Source organism: Neofelis nebulosa, chromosome 18, assembly GCF_028018385.1.
Source record: "Neofelis nebulosa isolate mNeoNeb1 chromosome 18, mNeoNeb1.pri, whole genome shotgun sequence".
Taxonomy (NCBI): domain Eukaryota; kingdom Metazoa; phylum Chordata; class Mammalia; order Carnivora; family Felidae; genus Neofelis; species Neofelis nebulosa.
Window position 1 is genome coordinate 41629125 of NC_080799.1, and position 27323 is coordinate 41656447.

General features: G+C 58.2%; 2 protein-coding genes and 1 long non-coding RNA gene across 3 annotated transcripts in view; 1 reads left to right on the forward strand and 2 right to left on the reverse strand.

Annotated features, from left to right (window-relative positions):
- The window catches only part of CORO7 (coronin 7), a 56824-nt gene that overhangs the window by 17189 nt on the left and 12312 nt on the right, over nucleotides 1–27323 (forward strand). The window contains exons 7-9 of the mRNA XM_058711512.1: nucleotides 4758–4808; nucleotides 10745–10831; nucleotides 11279–11361. Of these exons, the coding sequence (XP_058567495.1) occupies nucleotides 4758–4808; nucleotides 10745–10831; nucleotides 11279–11361 (221 nt within the window). The remainder of the gene's footprint in view (nucleotides 1–4757; nucleotides 4809–10744; nucleotides 10832–11278; nucleotides 11362–27323) is intronic.
- LOC131501424 (uncharacterized) lies at nucleotides 5512–14047 on the reverse strand. The gene is made up of 2 exons (XR_009256784.1): nucleotides 13462–14047; nucleotides 5512–8458 (listed from the first exon to the last, which is right to left on the reverse strand). It is a non-coding gene; the product is annotated as an uncharacterized LOC131501424 (long non-coding RNA).
- On the reverse strand, nucleotides 15740–26973 carry VASN (vasorin). Its single transcript, XM_058711513.1, has 2 exons — nucleotides 26830–26973; nucleotides 15740–18411 (listed from the first exon to the last, which is right to left on the reverse strand). The coding sequence occupies exon 2, from the start codon at nucleotides 18399–18401 to the stop codon at nucleotides 16368–16370; it is 2034 nt and encodes a 677-aa protein (XP_058567496.1). The 5' UTR covers nucleotides 18402–18411; nucleotides 26830–26973; the 3' UTR covers nucleotides 15740–16367.

Sequence of the window (27323 nt, forward strand, 5' to 3'; positions counted from 1 at the left end):
GCACCCTCTTGGTGACCCTCTTCCCGGTTCTCTCAGTATACACTAAGAAGTAGAATCGTTGGGGGCGCCTGGGTGGCGCAGTCGGTTAAGCGTCCGACTTCAGCCAGGTCACGATCTCGCGGTCCGTGAGTTCGAGCCCCGCGTCAGGCTCTGGGCCGATGGCTCGGAGCCTGGAGCCTGTTTCCGATTCTGTGTCTCCCTCTCTCTCTGCCCCTCCCCCGTTCATGCTCTGTCTCTCTCTGTCCCAAAAATAAATAAAAAACGTTGAAAAAAGATTAAAAAAAAAAAAAAAAAAGAAGTAGAATCGTTGGATCATAAGGTAATTCTGTTTTTACTTTTTTGAGGAGCTGCAGCTCTCTTTTCCATAGCAGCCACACTGTCTTACGTTCCCACCGACAGTGCACAAGGCTCCCAGCTTTTGCACTTCCTCCCCGGCCCTGGGTCTTTGATAGTAGCCATCCTAATGGATGTGAGGTGGTATCTCAGTGTGGTTTTAGTCCTCATTTCCCTGATGATTAGTGATGGTGAATGTCTTTTCATGTATTTGTTTGCCATTTGTGTATCTTCGAAGAAATATCTGTTCAAATCCTTTGCTCCTTTTTTACACCATGTTTACTTTTGAGAGAGAGAGAGAGAGAGAGCAAGCGCACATGGGGGAGGGGCAGAGAGAGAGGGGGACAGAAGTATCCGAAGCAGGCTCCGCAGCAAGCCCGAGGTGAGGCTCCAACTCACGAACTATGAGATCATGACCTGAGTCAAAGTCAGATGCTCACCTGACTGAGCCACCCAGGTGCCTTTGCCCATTTTTTACATACATGTATTTGATTTTGTTGTTGTTATAGGAGTTCTTCATGTATATATTTTTAAGTTTATTTAGTTATTTATTTTGAGAGAGAGGGAGTGCAAGTGGGGGAGGATTAGAGAAAGCGGGAGAACCTCAAGCAGGCTTCGCGCTATCAGCACAAAGCCCATGTGGGGCTCGAACTCATGAAACCGTGAGGTCATGACCTGAGCGGAAACCAAGAGTCAGACTGGCGCCCCTTCAATATATTCTTTTTTTTTTTTAATTTTTTTTTTTAACGTTTATTTATTTTTGAGACAGAGAGAGACAGAGCATGAACAGGGGAGGGGCAGAGAGAGAGGGAGACACAGAATCTGAAACGGGCTCCAGGCTCTGAACTGTCAGCACAGAGCCCGACACGGGGCTCAAACTCACGGACCGTGAGATCATGACCTGAGCCGAGGTCGGACGCTTAACCGACTGAGCCACCCAGGCACCCCAATATATTCTTGATATTAACCCCTTACCAGATCTGTGATTTGCAAACATTTTCTCCCATTCCTTAGGGCAGCCTGTCTTTTGACTCTGTTTATTGTGTCCTTTGAAGAACAGAAGTTTGATGCAGTCCTGTTTGTCTGCTGTTGGCTTTGGTTCCCTGTGCTTTTAGTGTCCTATGCAAGGAGTCATTACCAAATCCGATGTCATGAAGCTTTTCCCCTACGTTTGCTTCTGGGAGTTTTATGGTTTGGCTTCTTCCTTCTTTTCTTTATCACGGAATAGTATTCCATTGTACGAATGTGCCGCAGTTCATCTGTTCACCTGTTGAGGGACCTGTTGATTGCTTCCATTTTTTTTTTTGCAACTTTTAAAAGTGCCGTGAACGTTTATACCAGCATACGTTCTTAACTCATTCGGGTAAGTTCTTAGGAGTGTAATCGCTGGATCATACAGTTAAGAGTTATCTGTAGCTTTGTAAGAAACTGCCAGTCTGCCTTCTAAAGTGGCTATTACGTTTGCATTCCCATCAGCAATGAGTAAGAGTTTCTGTTGCTCCCTAATCTCTCCAGCATTTGGTGTTGTCATTTTGTAAAAAAATATTTAGCCATTCTAATAGGTGTGTGGTGGTAACTTGTTTTAGTTTGTAATTCCCTAATGAGACATGATGTGAAACAGCTTTTCCTGTATTCATTGTTCATCGTGTGTATCTTTTCTGATGAGGTGTTTGTTCAGGTCTTTTGCCCATTTGTTCATTTGGGTTGTATTCTTATTTTTAAATAGAATCTTACATTTTTAATTTTTCTAATGTTTTAAGTGTTGTGTATTTGGGATACAAGTCCTCTCTCAGATAGGTGCTTTGCAGGTAGTTTCAGCCTGTGGCTTGTCTTTCCTTTTTCTTAACAGTGACTCTATAGACCAGAAGTTTATGATTTTAATGAAATCCAGTTTTTTGTTTTTTTGGTCATGTTGTATAGATGCAACACCAACACTTTTGATATTGTATCTAAAAATTCATTGCCAAATCCAAAGTCACCTAGATTTTTCTCCTGTGTTATCTTCTAGAGCTTTTGTAAGTTTGCATTTCACATGTAGGTCTGTGATCCATTTTGAGTTGGTTTTTGTAAAAGATGTAAAGTCTGTGTCTAGATTCACCTTTTCACATGTGAACGTGCACTTGTCCCAGTGCTGTTTGTTGAAAAGACTGTCTTTTCTCAATTGTGTTTGCCTTCAGTCCTTTGTCAGAAATCAGTTGACTGTATTTGTGTGTGCTTGGCTTTTGGCTTTGTCCAGCAAAGCCGAGGATGACAGCAGAAAGGATTACTCAAGACTCCGAGCAAGAGGTGAGAGGGAGGCTAGGGGAAGTCTTCCTGCACCGCTCCCAACTCCCCGGCTCCCACATTTATCAGGCATAACTATAGGGAAAACATTGTGCAGTATGCCAGTGGCTGCGGGCAAAAAAAACAAAAACAAGAAGAAACAAGACCACAAAAAACCAAGAAAGCAGGCAAAACAACAACAACATGGCATTCCAAAGACTACAGAAGAGCAGATGCTGAAAGCAAGGTAGAGAATAAGATAAGATACCCCGTTGATAACAGGGTCTAGGGAATTCCCGAGCCCAGGCAGGACCCACCCCCTGTATACAGATTAACTAGATACACGTCTGCTGTTTTCAGCAAGGCCAGAAAGTACTGTTCTGCTTTGCAGTGCATTCCCTTTAATCTCCTTAACCAGGACATGGCTATTTGATTCCCCACATTTGTGGGGGTCTGTTTCTGGGCCTTCCGTTCTGTTCCTTTGATCTATTTGTCTATCCTTATGCCAGTACCACATTGTCTGATTAATGTAGCTTTAAAGTTGGGTACTATTGGTCCTACTCACTTGGTCTCCTTCAGTATTGCCTGGGCCATTCTGAATCTTATGCCTGTTCATATAAACTGTAGAATCACTTTGTCGATAAGCACAACATAAGTTGCTGGAATTTTCACTGGGATTTCATTGAATCTGTAGATCAAGTTGGGAAGAGCTGACGTCTTGACGGTATTGAGTCTTCCTGTCCATGAACGTGGAATATTTTTCCGTTTATTTAATTCTTTGATTCCTTTCATTAGAGTTTTGTAGTATCCTTCCCATAAATCTGGTATGTATTTTGTTAAACGTATAGTTATGTGTCTCATATTTTTTGATGCTGATGTGAATGGTGTTATGTTTTTAATTACAAATTCCAGTTTATTGCTGCTTCATTGTTTTTAAAAATACGAAAATATGAATCCATGCTGATTGAAACAAAGTGAAACTGTGCTAAGACGGAAAAAAAAGTAAAAGCTATTCACCCTCCGCCTTCCCCCTCCCCAGCACCCAGCCTTAATGCACAGCCCACACTGTTTAAGACCTTTCTCCTTGCTTAGCCAGCTCGCAAAAGTTACAGGAATGTGGTCAGATATGGATTTTTGTTTATTTTTACCACAGCAGAATCACACCACGTATGTTATTCTGCACCTTCTTTGTAGTGCTTAATAGTTTGTTGTGGCCAAGGCGTTATGTAGGCAGGGAATGCAGGTTCTACTCCTTCTCTTCTCCGGTTCTTTATGCATGGATGTTTGTGGGCTTTTAAAGGGTTTTTTAATGTTTAGTTATTTATTTTGAGAGAGAGAGCGCACACATGCACACGTGGTACACAGAAGGAGGAGCAGAGAGAGAGGGAGACAGAATTCCAAGCAGGCTCTAAAGTCAGTGCAGGGCCTGATGCGGGGCTTGGTCTCATGACTGTGAGATCATGACCCGAGCCGAAATCAAGAGTTGGACACTTAACTGACTGAGCCACCCAGGTGCCCCGCTATGCACGTACCTTTGTACACACAGATCAATTATTCTACAGGAATAAAGTCCTTATTATAAGGGAAGGGTACTTTATTACAATACACATACATATCTTTTGATCTACTCCCATCTCCACCCTTAGGTAACCTGAGTCAGTAACTGTATGCTGAGTGATGGTTAGGATGTGTCAGCTCACTGTCCTGGTTAGACACCAAGTTCTTTAAGTGTAGAAATGACATCATCTTTTACACCTCTCTGGGCTGGGCTGGGTACAGGGCAAAACATTTGCCAACTGGTAGCCTAGAATTTGGTTTAGTTTCTTTATCTATGAGGGGGTCGTGGTGATAAGACTGTTTCATGAGATGTTTGGAAGCACGGAGAGAGATCATGTGTGTTAGCGGGCCTGGTACATAGTAGGTGCTCAGGAAATGTGAATTCTCACTGAGTTCTCTATTGTGGGTGACTGGGGCAGGAAAGGGGACCTGCCCCCTGCAGTGAGAAGAAGGAACCAGGCTGGGGAGATCTCCCCTGGTGCGTGATGCCAGCTCTGTGTACTAGGGTGTGGGACCATGACAGCCTGTGGGTGGAGGGGACATCTGGCCCCTGAGGACGCTGCCTGTCCTAAGTGTGCTCTATTTACTCCTCTCTGCTTTCCCAGGACAAGCAGCTGAGGATCTTCGACCCCAGAGCGAAGCCCGGGGCCTCCCAGGTGAGTTGTGTGGGCAGGGGGCTGGGTTGAGGCCCTAGTGGCTCCAACAGGTGCCGGCTGGGACAGGCTGTGCCTCTTGGCAGAGATTCTGCCACACCCTGTGCCCCTGGCCAAGGCCTTGTGAGTGTGAAGGGGTCACCTGGGAGGTGGGCTCCTGCTGCTGGCAGCTCTTTCCGGGAGGCATGTTCTGAGTCCTGGGAGTACCTGGCTTTGATCACAGGGTGCGGTGTAGCCAGGCTGTCCACAGGCATTCAGTGGAGGCATCCTGTGGCTTTAGGAAGCTAATTTCAGAATCCAGCTTCCTCTCCTCCTTTGAGACCCCCATCCCCCCTACCTTTCCTGGCACAGTTGGCAGAAGCCAGCCTCACAGGAGCCAGAAAGACACAGCTGCCCACTTCGTACCCGTCCAGTCTCACAGCCAGTGGACTCTCACTCTGCTCCTTTGGGTCTGTGGGATCTAGGCACTGAGCATGTTTGGTTTGTGTCTGTGATGGTGCTTGGGGTGCATGTGGCCCTTTGAGTGCTGAGCGGGGGTCTGGGTTCTGGGTTCATGCTATAGCCAGTGAGCCACTGGGGAATCATTCATTCATTCATACATTCATTCATTTGACATTGGCTCAGTGTCGGGCACGTGATGAAGGGGGGCTGTCACCTGGGCTATGGGAAGCCATTCGAGTTTTAAGCAGAAAGTGAGGTGAGCAGATTTACATTTTAAAAAAATATTTACTTATTTTTGAGACAGAGCATGCACACACACAGGGGAGGGACAGAGGGGGGGAGACGGAGGATCTGAAGCAGGCTCCACGCTGACAGCAGAGAGCCCCATGTGGGGTTCGAGCCTACGAACTGTGAGATCATGACCTGAGCCAAAGTCAGACGCTCAACTGACTGAGTGCACCCAGGTGCCCTGCTCAGATTTACATTAAAAAAATTTTTTCCTAGGGGCTCCTGGGTGGCTCAGTCAGTTGAGCGTCTGACCTTGGCTCAGGTCATGATTTCACGGTTCATGGGTTAGAGCCCCACATCAGGCTCACTGCTGTCAGCCTGCCAGCTCAGAGCCCGCTTCGGATCCTCTGTCCCCCTCTCTCTGGCCCTCCCCTGCCTTGCACTCTCCCCCAAAGAAATAAATATTAAAAAAGAAAAAGTATTTTTTAGAAGTTGAAGAGGCTTCTTTCCTGAGGAAGGTAAAGATCAGGGCCCTGCTGACAGCTCAGGGGAAGAGCTCCGCAGCAAAGCCCCAGGCCCATCACAGATACCCTTTCCCCATCCCTAGGACTTGTTCCCTACGTGGGGTAGAGGGCACTTTGTCAGCCTACACCTGACCAGCAGTAGCCAGGGATGGCAGGGCTTTCCTCCCCCACCCCCACCCTGCACCTGTAGCACGTGTGTGTGCACGCGCACACACGGAATCCCCTTCAGGTAGGCCGTAGCAGCTTTTGGCCCCAGACGGCCCAGTCTGTTCCATTTCTGACTGGCTGAAGACCGGACGGAGGTCCCGTCCTGACAGGTGAGCCAAGCCAGGCAGGAGTGGTTTTAGCCCACTCCCCACTCCACTCCCCAGCGGCCCTGCTTCCCAGGGAAGTTGGCTTATGGTTTGTGGCCCCGTGGCTGGCAGGGCAGCAGAGTCTCAGAGCAGTGCAGGTATGATCAGGGGGCTTCGCTGGAGCTTTCTGTGCTCAGAAAGGGGGGTCCCAGGGCACTGTTCGTAGTACCCCCGTTCCTGCCCTGACTGGGCATTGAAGGGCCAGCTCCCCCAGCCTGAACATTTTCTTCCTTCCCTGCCTCCTCCGCCAGCAAAGGGGGGTGGGGGACCACGATGGTGCCGAGGTGGAGACAGAGTGGCTGCCGTCCAAAGGGCTCCAAGTTCCTAGAAGAGGGGGGAGAGGATCTCGTTCTGGAGGAAGCCCCCCTGAATGGGGCTTCTGGGCCAGGGAGACCTGGGAAGAGCGTGGGTGGCTCCTGCCCCCTCGCAGCTGCTGGGCTGGTGCCTGTGCTCTGCCGCTGGTGCGCTGGTGCGGGGGCAGTAGGGCCTGGAACGCTGCCCTCCTCATGGCCCTGCCCCCCACTTCCGCCCAGGGCATCTGGCCTACACCTGGCTTCTATTAGGAAAACCGCTGCTGGCGGCCAGGGTCGGTGTGAGCTGAGGGGCCAGCTCAGGGGAGAGGCCTTTGGGGAGCTCCTTCTTTGGAGATCCTCTTTCCCCACTAGAAGGGGGGCTTTGTTGGGGGAGTCACGGGAGGATGCGCTGCCCTCCCTGCCCCGTTGGCTGTCACCGTAGCATGGAGGCTGGTGGGGAGCCCTGGGGGGTCCACCTCCTGCTGCCTCTTTGGGCCCTGTGTGACCTGAGTTTGAGTCAGGGGATGCTTGGGCAGCCGTCTCCTGTTCACATCCCCTACTTCATTTCTAGATTCCATTTATGACCATTTATCATACTCCGGGCCCTTGGCACACACAGTCTTTTTTCACCCTCATGATTGCCCTGTAAAGTTGGCCCATTGGTCATTTCTGTCCCAGGGTCACAGCTGGGTGGCCCAGGCAGGCTCCGTCTGACACCAAAGCCTGTTCACAGTGCCAGAGCCCGGTGGGGGGGGGGGGGGGGGGTGTGGAGGGGTGGGAGGGCAGGCCCTGAAGCCATGGGCATGCCAGGGAAGTAGCTTGCAGCAAAGCGAGTGTCCAGGGAGTTGTGAGGCTTCAGCACCCTCACCAGGGTTAGGACTGGCCTGGAGTGAGCCCTCTGACCTCTGGCGTGGCCTGGTGGCCCTGTGCCTTTTGTATGCATCAGGCAGGTCCCGGAGCCAGCATCTGGAACCCAGGACTGAGCCTGGCCGGGAAGGAGAATAGGTGGGTGGTGGGGGTCTTACACCAGAGAAGGTCCCCTGGCCCTGAGGAAGGACCCCAGGAGCCCAGGGCTGCTCCTCCAACTGCCCTGCCCCACACAGGAAGTGTTGCCATGGTGACAGAGAGGTGGGATTTGGCCGTATGGCGGCTGGAATGCTGCTATGTGCCTGCTCCTGGTGCCCCTGTGCTGGCCAGTCAGCCCCTCCTGTTCTCTCCTTGGGGCCAGGTGTGGGGGAAACACAAGGGGACTGTGGGGCTTCTCCCTAAGCAGGATGCCCTGCTGCCTCATCCCCTGTGGCTTGCAGGCTGGGAATTACCTCCTGCGGTTCCCCTCAGAGCCTCCTGGGACAGTGCTGGAGCTGCAGGGCTCGCAGGCTGCCTGGGGTCCAGCTACAGCCTCCCCCCTGCCCCGGAGAATGACAGTCTGGGGATCTGAGAGAGAGCTCCTCCTCCCTAGTCCCACTGAGGTCAGGGAAGAAGAACTTGCCATTTCTGAAAATGAAAATTACTGTAGTAATCTGGAGATAGGGGTGGAGGGGTGGATGGCCACCCTTCTCCCGCCCATGGGGCTTCCTGTGGCCCCTGGGCACACAGAGCCCGGTGTGCCCACAGTGGGCACACCGGGCTCTGTCTAAGCTCTTACCTGGTCTCAGCTTCCTTGGTGCCTTCAGTGTTCTCAGAGACCAGTGCCCTGCTCAGAGACCGTCACCACCCTGTGGACATCCTGAGTCCCTTCTGGTCCCCCACTCTGCCTTCCAGCTGCTCAACTCTTCTCACTGCAGGTCCCTCTCATGCAGACCTAGACCAGTAACCTGGCCCACGGGGGGCAGGAGGCTCAGGTAGCTGACAGCTGTCTTGCTGGGTGACTGGATGCAGGTGGCTGCTTCTCCCTGAGCCTCTGGTTTCTCCATGTTGTGAAATAGGAAGGTGGGAGACGGGCCAAGGTATGTTCCATCCCCAGCCTGTGCCTCTGACGCGCACGCCCTGCAGGCTCAAGGGCGCCCCTCTCTCCCTCGCCCCGTACCCCCTGCATCTTCACTGGCCTCTGTCTTCCTGGCCCAGACTCTTCACAGGTGCCAGTTCCCCTGCCTGGTTCACACCTTCTGATCCTTCCCATCTTATCTCCTATGTTACTTTAAAATCTTTTTTTTTTTTTTAAGTTTATTTATTTTGAGAGAGTGCGAGAGTATGTGTGCGAGCAGGGGAGGGGCAGAGAGAGAGGGAGAGAAAGAATCCCAAGCAGGCTCCGCACCACCAGTGCGGAGCCTGACGCAGGGCTCAAACCCATGAACTATGAGATCACGACCTGAGCCAAGATCAAGAGTCGGACGCTCAACCAACTGAGCCACCCAGGTGCCCCATCTGTTACCATGTTTTTAAAAAACATGCCTATTGGATGTGTATCAGACACAGCCCTGAGTGTTCGCCAGTGTTGACACTTCCCACAACAGCCCTCCAAAGGAGGACCCAATACAGTGCTCAGTACTCTTTCTACAGTTGAGGAAACAGGCACGGAGACGTTGGGTAATTCATGCTGGGAAGACATGCTTAGTGTGGCCGGGCAGGTTTTCACCCAGGTAGTGACTCCAAAGCTTGTGCCCACAGCCTTCCCTTTGCTCCTTCCTGGCACTTACAACAACGTGTAGTGACATAGGTATTTCTGTTTGGTTCGCCTCTATCTCCCGACTTGTATATTCTGTGAGTTTGGGGACCCTTTCTGTTTTGACCATGTCCCCAGCGCCCAGTGGAGTATGCAGTTTGAACACTCCACTCGTATTATGAAAGAACAAATGAATGAGCAGCCTGGTCTCCCCCATGTGACCATCCACCTGAGAACCAGCCAGCTCCTTGCATGGTACTTGGCCTGGGGAAGCCTCGAATGTCTGTCGAATGAATGAATGATGCATGATGCTTTGCTGGCCATCTGTTTTGCTGCTTACACGGGATATTTGCACACTAATGAGAGGGAGGGCCCATGTGACACTTCTCACCGACTCTGGGGTGTGAGGGCAAGGCTGATCTTGCCCTGGCCCCACAGCTCCCTCGTGTGGAGAGGGGTGTGGGGCCCTGGTTCTCAGGCTCCAGCCCCGACTTCCTGTGCTGGCTTCTGGGTGGGAAGGGAGCAGTGAGAAAAGCCCCTTAAACAACACGGGCGTTCCAGGGTCTCCCACGCTGGGGTCCGCCTCCGCAGGCTGGGGAGGGGGCGCTGGGCCAGCTCCTCCCAGGCCACCTCCCTTCTCTCATTCATTCCCAAGGAGATCGTGGGAAGCTTGGAGGAAGCTGGCCACAGTTTGGGGTGAGCTATTTTTGGTAACAGGGTCTTTGGTCTCAGGCTCCAGGGGCCGAGGTGACTGGGAGGGAGCTGTTTGCATTTCCTCTGGCCCCTTCTGCTCCTCCCTGCCTGGGCCCAGGGGACAGGGCCGCCTGGGGTGTGAACTTGCCTCTCCTCCCTGGGCCCAGGAAGCCTTCCTGCTGGCAGCTCCAGCACCGCGGGAGGGCGAGGAGGAGCACTTCTGTGCGTTCTCCGCTCTCCAGGAACTATTCCCTACAGCCTGGCATCAGGCCCTCTCCCCAGCCCCTGGCACTCAGGAGGCAGCTGGGATGCTTGCTATCCCTTGATCTGCAGTAGGCCGGCTCTTGCATGTAGTGTCATTTGGTGCTCAGACAGCCCTGGGAAGTAGGCAGCCCAGGCAACACGCCCCATTCACAAGTGAGAAAAATGAGGTTCTGAGAGAGCGCAGGGGTCCCCAGAGGCTGGGGTTGGTGACCAGCAACTGAGTGCCTCCCAGTCTAGGAACCTGCAAGGACAAGGATGTGCTGCTGGCCTGGCACCGTCACTGTGGCAGGACAGCCTAATAGTCCCCTTTGGAGGAGGGAGACTGAGCACAAGCTTGGTGACCGGGTGGCCCTCTGGGTGCAGAGCTTTCCTCAGCCAAGGTGAGGCTGGGGTCCATCCTGTAGTGATACAGTCTTCTCCGTCCCCAGCTAGCCTCTGGGGGGCACCATCCTGGCCCTTCCTGCCCTCTGTAGGGCTCTCCGGCAGGTGTCCCCCCTGCAGGAGGACCTGGTGGCTCAGCACCGTCTTCTGTGTCCTCCAGAGCACGGAGGCCCACAAGAACAGCAAGGATGGCTGGCTGGTGTGGACGGGCACCCAGGAGCACCTTGTGTCCAGTGGATTCAACCAGGTAGGGCTCCTCCCAGATGGGCGGGGTACCCACACCAAGAGGGTAGGAGTGAAGCCCAGGGGGAGGTGGGGGACGGCTAGCCAGCTCTAGGCTTGTCCATATACGGCCCTGTGTGCAGCTGGGTCTCAGAGCCCCAGGGGACCTCCAGCTGCTGAAAACTGGCAGATTCCATTTGCAATAGCTAAGCCTGACCCTGGGAACTGTGGCAGCCCCCCCCAAGGGACCAGAGTCCATGGAGGGAACCGCCCCTTGTCCCTTGTCACCTAAGGGTTCTTAAAGGGGCCGGACATGCAAACCCAAACCCTCCCTCCCTGCCATGACTCACCCCCCACCGCCACCCTCCGAGCTCTGCTCTGGGGCAGGTGCCCCTGTGTCAAGGCTGTTTCCTCAGGCATTGGGTTCCCGGGGATGGGCCCCTCTGAGCCCCTCTTGGCTCCCTCCCTGCAGATGCGTGAGCGTGAAGTGAAGCTCTGGGACACTCGGCACTTCTCCAGCGCCCTCACCTCCATCACCCTGGACACCTCACCCGGGTAGGAGCAGCTGGCATGTTGGGATGGATCGGTGGGGAGGGTCAAGGGCTAGATGGTGTCCTAAGTCCAGGTCTATAATGGACACCATTGGGGAGGGCTCCAAATGTGCCCTGGCAAGGCCTCCTGTGGAGTGGAGGGGCCCAGTCCAGCTGGAACAGGCCTCACCTGGTTCAGGTCTTGTCAGTGAGGGGCTGAGCACCAAAGCGGTCACGGTGCCTGAGCTGGGCTGTGGGGTCGCCTGTTGACCCCATCTCACGTGGACCCTAGCCGCAGAGTGGGCCCTTGGCCGTGCAGGCCTCAGCCTGAGGGCTCACGTCGGCGTGTTTTGGCATTTGGGGGAAGGACTGTGACCCGGCAGACACATGGGTGGGAGACATGGACATGCCCTTGATTTTGCTGTGGCTGTTTTGGTGATGCCGAGGGTCGAAGAGACCAAAGCTTTGATAGGGTAGACGTGGTGGGGAGGTGGGGGGGACAGTCGTGCTGGTAGGCTTGCAGGCTTTATGGAAGCTCCTTAGCCCGGGCCACATGCCTGTCTCTGGTGGTTTTGGGGGGTGAGTGAGGGGGTGGGTGCGCCTGGGTGGCTTGGGACTGCAAGTGCGTCTCATCTTTCCATCCTTATGGCAGTGTATGCAGGAGGTTTGTGGGGTGCCGTGGGTCCAGGCCAAGCCAGTTCCATGCACGGGGGCCTAGGCTCACTGTGGCTTAGGCACAGGAGGCTCTCAGAGATGATTGCCTGTCACAGTGAGGAAACAAGGCGTAGGAGAGTGGGGGACCAGTCTGGCTGGGGTAGGAGGAGGCAGGGGCCCGGTTCCCTTTCAGAAGCCTCAGCCCTGCTCTCCCATGACTCTTGGAGGGGCTTGCTGCTCCCCAGGCAGAGATCTGTGAAGGTCAGAGCCAGGAGAAGGTCTTGGTCCCTTGGCTATCTATCCAGCCCCTGCCTCTTCCACTCATGACTGGGGAGACTGAGTCACAGAAGGGGGTGGGGACCTGTCCAAGCTCCAGGTGTGGCATGGACGTGTTTGGGAGCGGGGAAGTCTGATGCCATAAGAACTCTTGCCAAGTCACCCCCCACCTGAGAGCTCCCAGGGAAGGGGTAACAGCGGCAGTGACCCTCCACTCCCACCCCCCTCTTAAAACCCAGGAAGAGGCTGGGGAGCTGGTGAGGCCCATTTTGCAGATGGGGAAGGCAAGGCTGAGTGAGATCCAGTGCCTTAGAACCACACAGTGCAAGGCCTCTTCCTACTCTGGGCCCTGGGGTCCTGGTGACTGCCCCCCTGCGCTGGAAGAATAAGAGCACCCAGGCCCTGAGGCTGCATTGGTATCTTAGCCTCCATGCCTCCCCGGGCCAGATATCTCCTTCCCTACAGGGCTCTCCAGCAGGAGGGAGCTGGACCAGCCAGGAAAAGGGACCCAGCACTAGCCATCAAGTCCTCCTCCACCCACCACTTCCTGCCTTCTAGGCTCCACCCCTGGCTCCTGATGGGTCCCCCTCCCCCGCAGAGCAGCCCCCACCCCTCCCCAGCATTGCCCCTGGAGGAGTTAACGATGCCCAGACCCCACGGTGCCACTGGCCAAGGCTGACCCTGTAATTACAGCGGTTAAGAATAGCTTCGCAGGGCCAGCAAGGCCTGGAATTTCTCAAATCACTCCCAGATGGGTGGCCAGGCCAGTGTCCCGCCCCCTCCTTCCCCCCACTCCTGGCCCCTGCCCTGCCAGGCCACACCCTTGGCAGAGGAGTGGGGACTCTCCGGCCCCCCGTGAAGCTGGTGGACCAGGGTAGTGGTGGCACATGCCCTGCCCCCTCAGGCTCCCTGGAGGGTTAGGCCTGCTGAGTGACTGGGACTGAAGATGTCCAGGGTGTCAAATGTGGGGATAGCTGTGGATTTCCAGTATACCCGCCCTCCTCTCTCCCACTCTCAGTTTCTTTTACAGCTTTTCCATCTCAATCTGAGCAAAGCAGTGTGTGTTCTTATAGCAGCTAGAGGGGGCCAGGGCTCAGGCACTCACCTCTCCCGGTCATCTCCTAGGAAGAGCCCAGGGCCCCCCCGCCTCCCAGGGGCCCCTGTCACAGCCCCCACCATCACATGTGGAGCATACCTCATCAAGAGGAGGGGAAGAGCAGGACATCAGGGGCCTATGTGTGAAGCCAAGCTCAAGCAGCAGGTCCCTCAGATGTGCCAGGGGCTGTGTTCAGTGCAGGCTGAAGGTGGGAAGGTAGGCAGCAGGGCCTGGCACTGAAGGAGCAGCTCACATTGTAGACTGGGAGATGTAAAAATGCCGCCTGCCTCAGTCCAGTGCTTCTGGATGGTGGAGTGGTCAGCTGTACCCATCGTCAGCCACAGGCAGGTGGGGATGTCTCTCCTCCGGTTACTTCAGAGGCAGCGGAGGCCAGAGAAGTCGATCCTCTGTTGAGAACACCCCAGCAGCCAGGCTGTGCAGGGTGGAGGCTGGGGTTCAGTTTCTGCTGCTTCCCACTGCGGAGCTTCTGCTGTTCACAGTGGCCCTGCCCCTCTCCTGGACGCCCACGTGGCTGGCCACCCCATCCTGGGCCAGGGAGCCCGTGTTGGGATCCTATCCCCGCCTGCGGTGAGCACGCTGCCAGCTCACCTCTCCCAGGCTGTGGTTCTCTTCTGGAGAGGATTTGCTGGGCATTAGTGGGAGCGTGTGTAGCCCGTATGGCACAGGGCCTGTGGCAGCAAAAACCCAGCAGTCAGAATTGGCGTTTCCCTACATCTATCCCTGGACCCTGCCCCAGAGCCGTGGGCATTGTCCTGGGTAAGGGTTGTATCTTGGCTTGGTCTCCCACTCTGCCCCTGCCCCCGCCCCACCCCTTCATCCCCTAGCTCCTGATCTGCTGGGATACCCCAAATCCCTTTTCTGGGAGGGCTGGAGTAAGCGTTTAGCCCCTTTCTTTAGGTCCCACCTCCCCCCCTCACTCCCTGCCATCCCACTAGGCCAGGTTTGGCTTTGCAATGAAAACATTTATTCAGCAGCCACGCTGTGTTCAGCAGCGGCCCGTGGGTCCACAATGGCCCCTTTGACAGGGCTGCCGAGGGGGAGGGCAGGCCTCGCCATACTGCTCCCCTAATGGGACCCAGGCTCACAGGAAATCCACCTGGGCTGCCGCCGCTGCCTCAGGAAGAAGGGGCCCCACCCAGGCTCACTGCCACCATCCTCTGCTGCCCGACACGACCCACCGCCCACCTCCTCCCTTCCCATGCCAGAACCCTCAGCAGCCACTAATTGAATCCAGAGCCTCGCGTGGCTGGGCCTGACTCGGCGCTGACATCAACGCCCTGAGCCACAGGGCCTGCTCCCCAGACCTGACTGGGCTGCCTCCTTCCAGCCAGGGTGAGGCTGGTGAGGCCCAGGAGCCATGACCCACAGAGGAGACACAGGCTCGGGGCTTCGGGGAGGCTTGCTCAGCAGTCACAGCACCTCTCTGAGGCCTCAGGGCCCACTTTGCCTCCTGTCCCACGGTCATGGGAGAAGGTGCTGTGTATCCGTCCGTGTTCCCAAGCTTCCAGCACCCAGTCTGGGCCAGAACTGCACTCTACATCCTTGGCCCTGCCCCCACACAGCCTGCGGCTTTCCTGGAAAACACTCCCACTTCCGGGGTTTCTGGAAAGCCTGGGCACATCCCAAATGCAGAGAGTAAAGGGGCATCACAGGGCTACCAGGCCTTCACAAGCCAGGCTCAGACCTTTTGTCCTGTCCCTGGGCCACCTGCCCCAAACAGCCCTGGCTGGGTCCCTTCACACTCACCAGAGGATTCCTGCCTTTCAGGATCCATGCTGCCCCTCCAAGGTGCCTTTCTGCAGCTGGAACAGGAGGCCGGGAGCAAGCTTTCCCAGCCCGAGCCCATGCAGAAGGGCATCAGGACTGCAGGCAGGGCTGGGCTGTGTGTCGTGCCAGGCCCCGGACACAGGCTCCTGCTGCAGTAGGCGCACTCCCTCCACAGAGGAAGGTAGGCGGTGAACTGCCTGTCAGGCCCTTCCCTGAGGAGGAGCTCTTGCAGACCCTCTCGGTCTTTCGGTCTTTATCTGCTACGAGCCCTCCCCGGCTTCACAGGGGCAGTACAGTTCCTGCTGGCTGACCACTGGGCCTGGGCAAGGTAAGGCTGCCCTCATGTTCCTCTCCTTCAAGGTTAGGAGCTGCCCAGCTCCCGTCTGGCTCCGGCCTGCATCCCAGTCTCAACAAGAGACTGAATCAGGCACCCCAGCTGAGGCTGGGCAGACACAGCCCAGGGCAGGATCCCGGGAGGGCAGGCCACCCTGGCACAGTCCTCAGCGGCAGCCCTCCCACCCTGGGGGTTCTGGCCTCCCGCTTACCTCCACACCCACCCAGGTACCCTGGGCCATGCCAGAGAAACACACTCATTTCATCTTTTATTTTTCTTACAAAAGGCCTTCATATCATTGTTTGTCTTACAAAAACCAAAGTCCTTGTCTCTGAGTTTGAAAAACATTTTCCCAGAATAAGTGGGAAAGAATCTCTTATAAATATATTTTTAAAAACCAAAGCAAAACATGTTCCTAAGCATCTGTCTTTCCAGTTTCTTTTGTTCCTTTGCTCCTTGGGGCCGAGGCTGGGCCACATGCCCCATCCCCAGCCTTTCTCTCCCTCTGCTGTCTTTCTGGGGGCTTCCTTCACTGGCCCCCAGGATCTCCTGGGAGGGGGGCCTGGCAGCCCTGGGCCTGTGTTACCAGCACACGGCAGGGCCCGCCCCACCCTTCCCCAGGGAAGGTGCACGTTGCAGAGAACCGGGCAGATGCCGTCCTCGTAGGCACTCAGGCATAGCGCCACCTTAGAGGTGGTCACCTGCGTCCCAGGATCTCACAGATGAGGAGACTGAGGGGCAGGATCTTGCTGTGGTCACACAGCCCTCACCTTGATGTGTCCTCTTTGTAGGGATCCGAGAACTTCCTTGGTCTGGCAGCAGGAGGGTGCTGGCGGGTCCAGCAGGGCTGAGAACCTGGCCTGGCAGCCTGTCGCTTCCGGGCTTAGATGTAGGGCTTAGTGGGGAGGGGCCCCTGGGGGCTGGCCCCCGGGTAGCCCATGAGAGGCACCTCACACTCCGGCCCACTGGGTGGAGCTTCCCCACCGCCCTCAGTTGCCTTGGGGCCTGGCTCCAAGGGGGCCTTCACCCCCTCCAGCTCCAGGGGCCCAGTCCCTGGCCCCACCTGTCCTTTGCCGTGAGTGGCATCCGCTGCCGTCCGTCCCCGCCGCACACAGTAGGCTGCCCCCACGGCAGCCAGTGCGGCCAGGAGCACTGCAGCCAGGGCGGGAGCGATGAGGAGCGGCAGGTTGCCCTCCCGGGCCTGGGTGACAGGGGCATGGTTGGAGCGGACGGCTGGGGGTGTGCGGGCCTCCCCACAGGCCTCTTCGCCCTCGGGCACCCGCCCGGCCCCCAGAAGCCTGACGCAGATGGAGTAGGTGGCGTTGGGCCGCAGCTGGGTGACTGTGTACTCAGCAAGCGAAGCGGGCAGCCGCAGCGTCACCGGCCGCTTGTCGGGGCCTGACAGGTTACGGTAAGTGAGGCGGAGGCTCCTGAGCTGCGCGGTGCTGCCCTGCAGGTAGCGCTGCAGCCCCACGCGCAGGGAGGTGGGGCTCGCTGGCTCGATGCCAAGGGGCAGGGGCTGCGGCGGCTCCGGCGTGGCCGGGGCGGGGCTGGGCTGGGGCCCCTGCCTCACCCGGCTCTCGCAGTAGAGGCCCGTGAAGAGCTCAGGGCACAGGCACTCCAGGTGGCCGTGCACCCCCAGGTGACAGGTGCCCCCGTTGAGGCAGATGGACGCTGGGCAGTCCTGGGGCCTCGGGGGAGCTCCCAGAGTGGGTGGGGCGGCAGGCGGCAGGCTGGGGGCCTCCGTGGCAGGCTGCGTGGGGCTGAGCCAGGTGGGAGCTGGACTGGAAGGTGAGAGAGTTGGCCCCCAAGCCATGGGCTTTGTGGTGGGTGCCGTGGCCGTGGTGGTGGTGGCTGGGCAGCCAAAGTCAGCATATTCAAGGTCTAGGAGCAGCCGGCCAGCGTTCTTGGGTGGGAAGTGGCAGCGTGTCTCCTCCGGGCTGGCCAGTGCTACGCGGCTCTCCCGCACCCAAGGGCCAAACCAGCTCAGGGGACACACGCAGTTGAAGGGGTTGCGGGCGGCCGCCAGGAGCCGCAGGCGGGGGAAGAGGGTAGAGAGCTCGTGTGGGAGCGCCTGCAGGCTCAGGTTGCTCAGGTCCAGTTCTTGCAGGGCCACCAGGCCGGCCAGGCTCTCGGGCCGCAGCTGGGCAATGCGGGTGTTACCGGCTAGCCGCAGGCGTGTCAGTCCCCGGAGGCCCCGGATGGCCGGCGGGACTCGCTCCAGCTGGTTGTCGGACACATCCAGGTCGTGGAGGTTGCGTAAGCGGCCAAAGAGCCCCTCGTCCAGCCGCCGCAGTCCCAGGCCGGCCAGCCTCAGTGCCTCCACGTTGGCAGTGTCCAAGGTGCCAGGCTCCAGGGCCGGGAGGCTGTTGTGACTGAGGTCGAGCAGCAGCAGGCGCGGCAGGTGCAGCGGGGGCAGGGCCCGCAGCTCGTTGTCCTGCAGCTTGAGCTCCAGGAGGCTGTCTAGTGTGTCAAAGGCTCCGGGCTGGATGTGGCGGATGCGGTTCTTGCCCAGGTAGAGGCGCTCTAGGCGCCGCAGGCCGCGGAAGGTCTCGTTGGTGATCTCGCGCAGCCTGTTGGCAGTCAGGTCCAGGTTGCTGAGGTTGGCGAGTGGTTGGAAGACCCCGCCGGGCAGGCTGGCGAGCTGGTTCTGTGACAGGTCTAGGAGCTGCAGCCCTGGCAGGCTGGCAAAGCTGCCTGCATCGAGTGTGGTGATGCCGTTCTCGAAGACATAAAGGCTTGCTGTGTCAGGGGGCACGTCCCGGGGCACTGTGGTTCCCTGGCGGGCAGCACAGAAGACTGTCTGCGGCTGGTTGCACTGGCAGCCTGTCGGGCAGCACTGCACTCCGGGGCCTGGGGCCAGCAGCAGCAGCAGCAGTGGCGGCAGCATTGGGGGCAGAGGGATTCTGGGGTACATCTTCTGGGTCCTGGGAGCAGAGAAGTGGTAGAGACAGGAGACCATGAGTCAGGGACCCAGGGGACAGCCACGCCAGGAAGGACCAAGAAGGGAATTCCCAGCCCCCTTCGTCACTCCCTGCCCCCAAATCTGACAGCGCACAGTAGTTATGAGTCAGGTCCCCAGTGCCCCGGCCTCGTTCCTGCCCCGGCCCCATCAGTCTCTCACTGAGTGACTTTGAGCAGTCACATGACTTCGTTAGGCTATCAGTTGCTACTTCCTGCGCTGTCACCAGGGTTTAGTGGGCTGATGTGTGCACAGGGAGGCTGGCCCCCAAACACTCAGTGATCATGAAAATCCCCTTCTCCTTAACCCCGGCCCTCTTGCCTCTGCGGCTCAGGGAGAACACGTGGTCAGAAAGCATCAGGCTCTGTGCCCTCCCTGCAGTTCCAGCCCCACCCCTCCTCCCCCCCCCCCTTGCCTCTGCTGAGGTGGACAGGCCAGGAGGGAGCGTGGTGGGTCCTAGAGCGGCAGCCCCTCCCCACAGCGTCTGGGAGAGAAGGGGCGGGCAGCCAGCGCGTAAGCAGAGAAGCTGACTGCCCCGTGCCGCTGGCCCCTGCCGCCACGCTCTGTGTCCTCCAAGTGAGAGAGACTGCGGCGGGAAGACTTCACACGGAAACTATGGGATCGGTGTTTTTCCACTTATGAAGTCAGACCTGCCCCATATGGGAGCTGAGGGCCCGCCAGGACTTGGCCAGGGTGGGGGACGCTCCTACGGGAGGGGGCAGAGGAGGGCCTAAGCCCTTGGCAGGTGTCCCCTGGTCTTCAGACCTCTCATCTCTGAGGTGTGATGACAGATCTAGAGGTGGGGGTCCTGGCCTCCCCAGACTGACCCGGGGCAGGTGGAGGGACACTGGTTGCGGGGTGGCCCCAGAAGCAGGGCTGGGCCTAGAAACATTCTGCAGATTGCTTTGTCTGCTGTTTCTTGGGGTGTGCTCTGGCCAGAGCACTGAGAATGAGGAGCGGCAGGCAGCTCTTCCCCTTGTTGGCACACTGAGCATTTATGGTCCCCTCGCGTGGCACCCCCAGCAGCCACAGCAGGTGGAAACTATTCTCATTGCTCCCAGATGATAGGAGAGAGGGGGGCTCCAGGAGGTGTAGTGATTTGCCGCCCTACTGCCGGGAAATCTGAGCCGGAGCCCAGGTCCTTAACCACGTCCAGGTGCAGCTAGGCCTGCAGTCCATGATGGTCCTCCCCTCCTGATGTGGGGCCCAGTCCTGCCCGGGGCGGGGTGGGGGGGTGCTCCCTCTGCTGTTCTGGGCCCCAGCTCGTAGTTGGAACTGCTCAAGACAGAATGGGGCCACAGCACGGGCCCCCCTTCACTCAGGTTCCTGTGAGGAGCCCAGGGGCCACCCTAGCAGCAGTCCCCACTCTCTGGGCCCCTGGAGTCCCTGAGAGGCCAGCACTCCTCCCCTCCAGGCGCCTTCTGCTCACACAAGGGCCTTTTGTGCTGGGCCTCAGCCTCCCCTTCCCCCATGCCTGCCAGCCATCAGGCCATGGCAGGTAACGTGCCCCCCACCCCAATCCAGCCTGTGTTCTGCCCCGCTGCCCTCCGTCGGGCTCCTCCCCCAGGAACATGGGCTCCAGCAATGTGAGGCAGAAGGGGTGGGGGGGGCAGGTGGTCCCAGGACAGACTAGACAAGTCACTGGGGAGACCAGCTCTAGGTAAAGGCCTGCTACCCAGGTTGGGCCCGCCCAGGCCCGGCCTGCCTGCAGGGTCCCCTGTGCCAGAGAAGAGGGGCTATCGGCCTCTGTGCCCCTAGTTAACACCGATGACCACCTTTCACAGGCCAGCCAGGGAGGCCTTCCTCCAGCTGGTGCCCCTTCCCTGGCTGTCTAAGGTCCTGGCTCTACCATCCCCACCCCGAGGGGAGACCCTGCCTGCTCCCGTGTGTCCCAGAGCATGCCTAGCTCACCTTTGCCAAGTGAGTGCTGGGGCAGGGCCTCGTGCTGAACCTCAGGTGACGCTTGGACCAGAACCTGGAAGGCTTTGTGCCCCTGCTGGCCCTGCCGGCACCGTCCCGAGGGGGCTGCGTGCACCGCACCCAGCCTCCTCCCCGGAGTGGACCCGTTCCATCCTCACTGACTCAGAAGGCCGTGGGTGTGGCCTGGCCTCCAGATGTGGGCTGTGTGCGACCCCCCCCCCCACATCCACGTGTGGGGTGAGCCGCTTCCCCCTGAATCAGCCCTCCCCGTGGGGCCGGCAGGGTCAGGAAGGGAGCAGCCAGGCTCCAGGATGGGAGGGGACCCTACACGTGGCCACCCCTGTGGCTTCAGCTCCCTCTGGGTTTTGTATAAGGTCGTCGTAGTTAAGAGCTCATGCTCCAGTCAGGCAACCTGGGCCAGGGGCATCCCAGCCATGAGGCCATAGACTGCGTTTTTCTCTCAGAAAAACTGTTTCTCCGCTGTCTGCCCAGGCGTTTCAGGCAGCACCTCCTACGACTGGAAGCGCTTAAACACAGAGCAGCCGGGCGTGGCCCCTGGGGGCCTGGGGTGCATGCTGGAGGGTGTTCCCCAGTCTACACGGAGGAGGCATCAGCCTGGGCTCTGGGCTTCACTCCAGAGTCTGTTGGCCCTTTAATCAATAAAGTCATCACGGGGGAGGGAGGCAGAGACGCTCGCTGTAGGTCCGTCTAGCCATAGAGCGGCAATTTGGCCGAGTTGGTGGGGAGCAGGGGCTGGGCCACAAGAGCAATCGGCATCTTGGGCTGGGAAGACCCCAGCAGGCAGCAGCTAGGATGTAGAGCCCTGCTCCACCTGCCCAGTGAGGAGTCAGCATGGGGGCTTTGGGAAATGGGAAGGTGGGTGCTGGCGGCTCTGGGGGCTCCGCTGTGGGCTGTCCTGGCACCAAGAGGAGACCACAGAGTCCCCAGAAGGGACCCAGAAGGTGAAGACTGACCATGGAGGGGGTGGGTAGTAGAGCTTCAGGAGATAGAGACCTGAGTGTAGGCCCAAGTTCAGCCCCTAAGTAGCTTCCCAAGTCCCTGTTCACTTCTGGGCCTCGTTTTCACCCCAGCCCTGCCTCACTCTCTGGAGTTGTTCTGAGCACCCAGAGTTGTAGTTGTGTGTTGTTCTGTTTGTTTTTAAATGGGGAAGTTCTTTTAACAAGTTCTGGGAGTGATTCTGCCTGTCTGGGCTTGTTCTGGTGTGTGTGTGCTTTGGGGGTGGGGTCTCTCATGGGAGGTCACGGCTTTCCTGGCCATTACAATTCCAGCAGCTCTGAAGGACCAGGGGCCTGGGCTTTGATATCTGATCTGCTGACCCAAGGCAGGGAGGTAGGACCTTTCCCTCTGCAGAGGGTGGGGGGAGACTTTTGGAGGCAGCCCTGAGGCTTTGGGGGGTGGGGTGGGAGGAGGGCAAAGGGTCCAGGTCTCTTCTCTTAAACCTGGACTCTGCAGACTTGCCTTGACCTGGCCCCACCGTGGTGTGATGGGAAGAGGCAGGAAACAGAGGCCCAGGCTCTTGCTGCTGGCCTTGCTGCCCTCCAGGGGACAGTTGCTGGGATGGGGCTTTAAGGTCCCACTGTCCGCAGTCCCAGCCTGGCTGTATGAGAGCCTGGCCATGGCCCTTTACTTCCCTTCTCATCTGTGAAGGCGGGGAGTTGGGAGGGGTCCTGGTTATAGCGACTCATTGTCAGGGCTGTTTAGTTTGTTCTTGGAGCGCATGCTAAGTGCTCAGTAAACATTTGTTACTGAAGGTGTTACCCATAAAACCTGAGCCCTGCCTTCTGCACATACAGGGTGAGGATGCCATGGTGTGAGGGGGGTTTTGTGCCACTTTCAGCACAGACAGGAGGTCCCTTGGGTCCAGGGGAGGCTTCCATGCAGAGGCTGCCCTCTGTCCTCCACCCTTGGGTGTGGGAGAGTAGGAATTGGAGAAAGCCGACTGATGAGGGGTGTATTTAGTTCTGGCAGTGGGTGGGGGAATGAGCTGACCTTTGGCCAGCCCCCCTTCAGCCTGTGACCTGGAGGTGGGGAAAGGGAGCAGAGGGAGGAGCTCTCAGGGGGATCCTGGTGCCCCCACCCACTTATGAGTGTAGGGGACACCTGGAGGCACCCACTCACACACAAGCACTGGGTCAGGCAAGGACTGGTGAGTGGGTGGAACCCAGGCATTTGTGTGACCACATCAGACCTTAGGCTGCTCATCTCACTGCTCCTGGGGAAGGCCACAAGGCTGGTGAGGGAATAGGGTTGGATAAACAGATGAGGCCAGCACAGCCCCTTCCTGTGCCAGACACTGCAGAGTGGGCGCAGGGGTCAGGTGCTGCAGGTCTGACCCTGAGACCCTGAGACTCTGGGCCTCTGGCTCCCAGTGCTTCCCGCCCGCCCCCCCCCCCCCCCCCAGGCTAAGTACTGCTGGCCAGGCCTGGCAGCAGCCCAGCCCAGGAGTCTGCCAACCCCCCAGGCAGGCGGGGACCATGCCGGCGGCCAGGACGGCTGGCTCCGGTTTCGCTGACGTGTCTGAGGAGGCTCAGAGCCTGGGCTGGGTCCGCCTATCTCCCCATCCCTGGGGCACAGCAAAGCTGAGAGGTCAGAATCTCTGTCCTAGGCCCTCAGGGGAAGGGGCTGAGGTGGGGCTGGGGGCCTTAGTCAGACCCTGTGATGAAGCTGGGAGTCCTTACTAGTCTCTGCCTCTCTGCCTTACTCTGTGTACCTCCCCAGCCAGCTCTGCTCATTCTACAGATGAGGCCCAGACACCACTTCATGACCCCATCCAGTTTCCTTCCCTTTCTGGGTTTCTGTTTCCCACCTATAACCCAGAGGTTTCTCAACCCCAGCTGCACATCAGAATCATCTGGGAAGCTTTGGAAAGTTCCTGATGCCCTCCGCCACCACCACTACCACCCCTACCCCTAACCTGGGGCAATTAAATGAGAACTTCTGGGATAAGGCCCCGGCAGAGTTGTGTAGGAGAGGCTCCTTGGGTGAGTCGCCCCTACAGACATTGGGGCAGAAGGTTGCAAAGGCGGACAGTCTGGATGTCAGTCTTCTCTCCCTGTCTGGGGAGGGGTGTGGATCCCCAACAAATGTGGCAGGTGTGGCTGGCTGGCAGCGCTAGAAGAGCAGGAGCTGGGCCCTCCTCCCCACTGCCCCCACTCCTCCAAGGCAGGAGCTGCCTGGCCCCAAGTGGCTGCCTTCTTTGGCACCATGGATGACTTGGCAGCTACCAGACCTGTCAGCCCAGGGCTGGGAGACCAGTGACTAAAGCCATTCTGCTCAAGTGGGCCCTCAGGGCGGCGAGATATGTCATTTCAGTCAGGAGAGGTGCCACTCTGTTGGGAGAGGACACCTGCTGCCCCAGAAGCTATTTGGTGGCTGCAGCCCAACTAGAAATAGGCCAGTCCAGATGCTACCATCCGCACACGCGGGTGTGATGCCACGGGGGCTGGGCCCAGTCAGATGCAGGGCTGCCTTGCTGCCCTGTCCCCACCCAGGGCCAAGCATTCATCAAGGAAGGCCCTAACCCTGCAATTAACCCTGAATTTGCCAGAGGAAGACCTTAGTCACCAAGGGAGGTCACCAGCCCAAGCCAGCTGGGCCCAGGTTGTCTGGGGCCTAGGCAGGGACTGAGAAGTAAGTGGCCCTAGAGGGGTCTTGCCCTTCTCATTTGCCGTGCCCAGGGCACTCAGTTTCCCTGTGGCAGAAATGGCCTTTTCTGGGGTCCACGAGTGGCTCAGGGGAGCCACAACCTGGTCCCCTGTGCCTGGGTCTCTCAATTCTTACTGCTGCCCGTCCAGGCCCAGGGCCAGTAGGGGCCCCAGTGACTGCCCCAGCCCCAGCCCCTTCTCAATGCAAGCCAGTTCTCTCCTCCCTCTTTAATTAAATCTCTCAGGCAGCCGCGGAGGAATGTCAGAGCCTTATTGCATTCCCCTGGAGGAGACTGGTTGGGGGACCATCCCCAACCTGGAGAACTGGCCCCTTGCCTGCCTCTACCCTCCAAAACCAAGGTGGCTCAAGGAAGCCTGCTTCAGCCTCCTCATACCCAGAGAGGCTGGAATGAGGAAAAGTGGGGGAGGCTCGAGGGCCTGGCCGGCCAGGCGGACCAGCCAGCTGAGGGAAAGCAATCCGGCTGACTCTGGAATGTGGAAACCGATAAAAGGAAGAAGGCTGAGCCCCTGTCCGCCTGTGGTGCACTCAGACTCCCGCAGCACCCTTGCCCGCCCCCAAACACAGCCCTGTTCCAGTCACGCGCGCGCAGACACATGCCCACGCCAGACACACGCCCATTGGGCTGTGCTCTGACACACACACACACACACACACACACACACACACACACACACACCCTCCCCCTTCTCCAAGAAATCTTGCAAATTCCACAGCAGTGAGGGGAGCTGGTTTTCTTGGCAGTGCAGAGCCTTGGGCTCCCTGGCTCAGGGAGGGACTCTTAAGGGGAGCTGAGGGGGGCTTATAGGAGGGGTCACTAACCGGGTTAGGTGGCACTGTTGCCCTTTCCAAGAGCTCAGGGCCTCCCAATGGTCAGGGATGCTTCTGTAGGACAGACTCACCCTAGCCTTCTCTCTGGTCCCCAAGGGGGCTGGCTGGCTGGCCTGCTGAGGTGGGAGCTACCTCCTGGGCCCACCTGAGACCCCATTTTCCTTTTCCCAGGAGCTGCCCAGCTCAGGGATGGGGTTCACTTATAAGACCCCATGGGGACTCAACTATCTTTACGTGGGACTTGTTCCAGCCCCCCCAAGGCATTAGTAGGGGTGTCAGGAATGGGAGTCAAGAGACTGTGGACCCGCGTGTCCTGCCCAGGGCATCTCCATGCCTGCCGGAGGAGGCTTCCTAAGGAGAGCACGGGTCTGGCTTTTTGTGTTCAATCCCTCCTCCCCCATTTCCAGAGTGTGGAGAAAGCAAATGCCCTGGACAGCAACCCCCCACTGACCCCATCTGACCCTCTGGACCCACAGGTCCCAGGGTAGCTGTTTCAGTCTGCAACTGGGGGAGGTGGGGACAGGCAGTGCCCAGGCCCCCAGCCTGGCACGTGTGTGCTCATCCCCCCTCCCTGGGCCAGATAATGGTCTGGAGGGAATCCAGCTGGGCTGCTCATTACCAGAGCCCTCTTCCTGCCTCTGACACTCTGTTTACAGAAGCTCTGGGGGCTGAGTCCCCTGGGAGAAGACAGCCAGCCCAGGGGACTGCTCTCCCATCCCCCCACCCGCCTGCTTTATCCCTTTTGGGCCTTGCCAACAGCTGGGCCCATGCTGGACTTCGCTACCCTCTGAGTCAGTTCAAATGGACCGCACTTGGAGGGCACCCACCTAGCTACCCTTCTATGCTCCCAACACTCAAAGTCCAGCTGACTGGGAAGGAACCTTTAAATTTTAGTACAGTTACCCAGCCCCAGAAGCTTTAGGCCTGGAGAAGAGGGCTCTGCGTCCTGGTGCCTCTTCCAGAACCTCACCTGCCCTTGCCAAAAGGCAAGCGGGGGGGACACTGGGACCCTCAGGGCCATTTCCTCCTTCCCACCTTTCAGACTCCACCCCTGGGCCCCAGCAGGAGAGGCAGTCAGTGACCCTGGTGTGGTAATCTTTAACGAATGGGGGCAAGGCAGAATGGTTGGCACCAATTGCCTGGCCTGCCAGTGACCACAGGGGACCTCAGCAGCCCTCAGGCCCCAGAGCTGCCAGCCCAGGGACACAAAGGACTAAGCTGGCTCCAGGCCATTGGGTTCATAGCCCAAGCAGAGCCCTGTCCATGGCAGAGGCAGAGACAGAGACAGAACACCCTAATATCTGGAAAATGAAGGGTCCGAGCCAGCCAAGGTCTGTCCCTCGTGACCCATGGGGCGTCAAATACCTCGTAGCCACCCCCGACTCCTCCTCAGGGTTGCATGCCTATTGGCCCCCTGCTCTGCCCTGGGTGACAAGGGTCCTCAATACCCAGGCGGCCGATCTGCCCAGATCTGCACAGGGGCACGGAGGGCTCCAGGCCCAGAACCAGAGTGTCCCACTCCAGGAGGTAAAAGTAACTCAAGACTATGGCTTGGCTATCCCCTCAAAGGGGTTTGATTCATAAAACTGGTCATGCCGGAGGGCCCAGCCGTGGGAGGAGGAAGCGAGGGAGGGGGTGTTTATTTTGTCTGCTCGCAGCCCTGCCGGCTACTGGCCCGTGAGCCTTGTGCGCGCGCGCGGGTGCGCGCGCGGCCGTGGGGTTGTCCGGGACTACAGGAGGAGGGGTCGACTCGGGAGCGGGCAGGGGGTGCACGGGGCCCGCCCGCCCTGCGCCCGGGTGATCGTGCGGGGCTGGGGTCCAGGTGTCGGTCCTGAGTGCGTGTGCGCGCGATAGGGGGGGTTCGCGCGCGTGATCAGCGCGTTGCACAGCCCGCCCCCTAGCGCCCCCCCGTCTCCGCCCGCAGCGCCCCAGCCCGGCAGACACTCACCGGGCGGCGGCGGCGGCGGGAGCCGGGCGGGGTGGGCCGGCCGGCCGGCCTGGAAGCGTCCTTGGTTCCAGGGTCCCGAGGCAGCAGCGTCGGTGTCTCCCCGCCCGGGGTTTGGGCTGCGGAGTCGGCTGGCTAGGAGGCGGGTCGCTCTTTAAGGGCCGGGGGCGGGGCCGCTCCCCATGGGGCGGGGCGGGGCGGGGCCGACAGAGACCCGCCTCCTCTCTCCGCTGAAGGGGTCGTTCCGCCGGGCCACCTAATACTCCACCTCCTGACCGAGGGAATCAGGAGTCCCGCGCTCCAGTCTGGTCTGCCACTAGTTCGCCATACAACCCTGGGCGGGCCCCTGTTTTTCGTGTGAAGAAGAAGAGAATATCGAGGCCAAGAGTCCCAAACCCGGATGCCTGTGACACAACAGGCAGGTGATATAAGGGTAATACAAACTTGAGGAACTGACCCCAGAGTTTGTGGGGACCTGGAGAAGCCGGAGTGGGTGG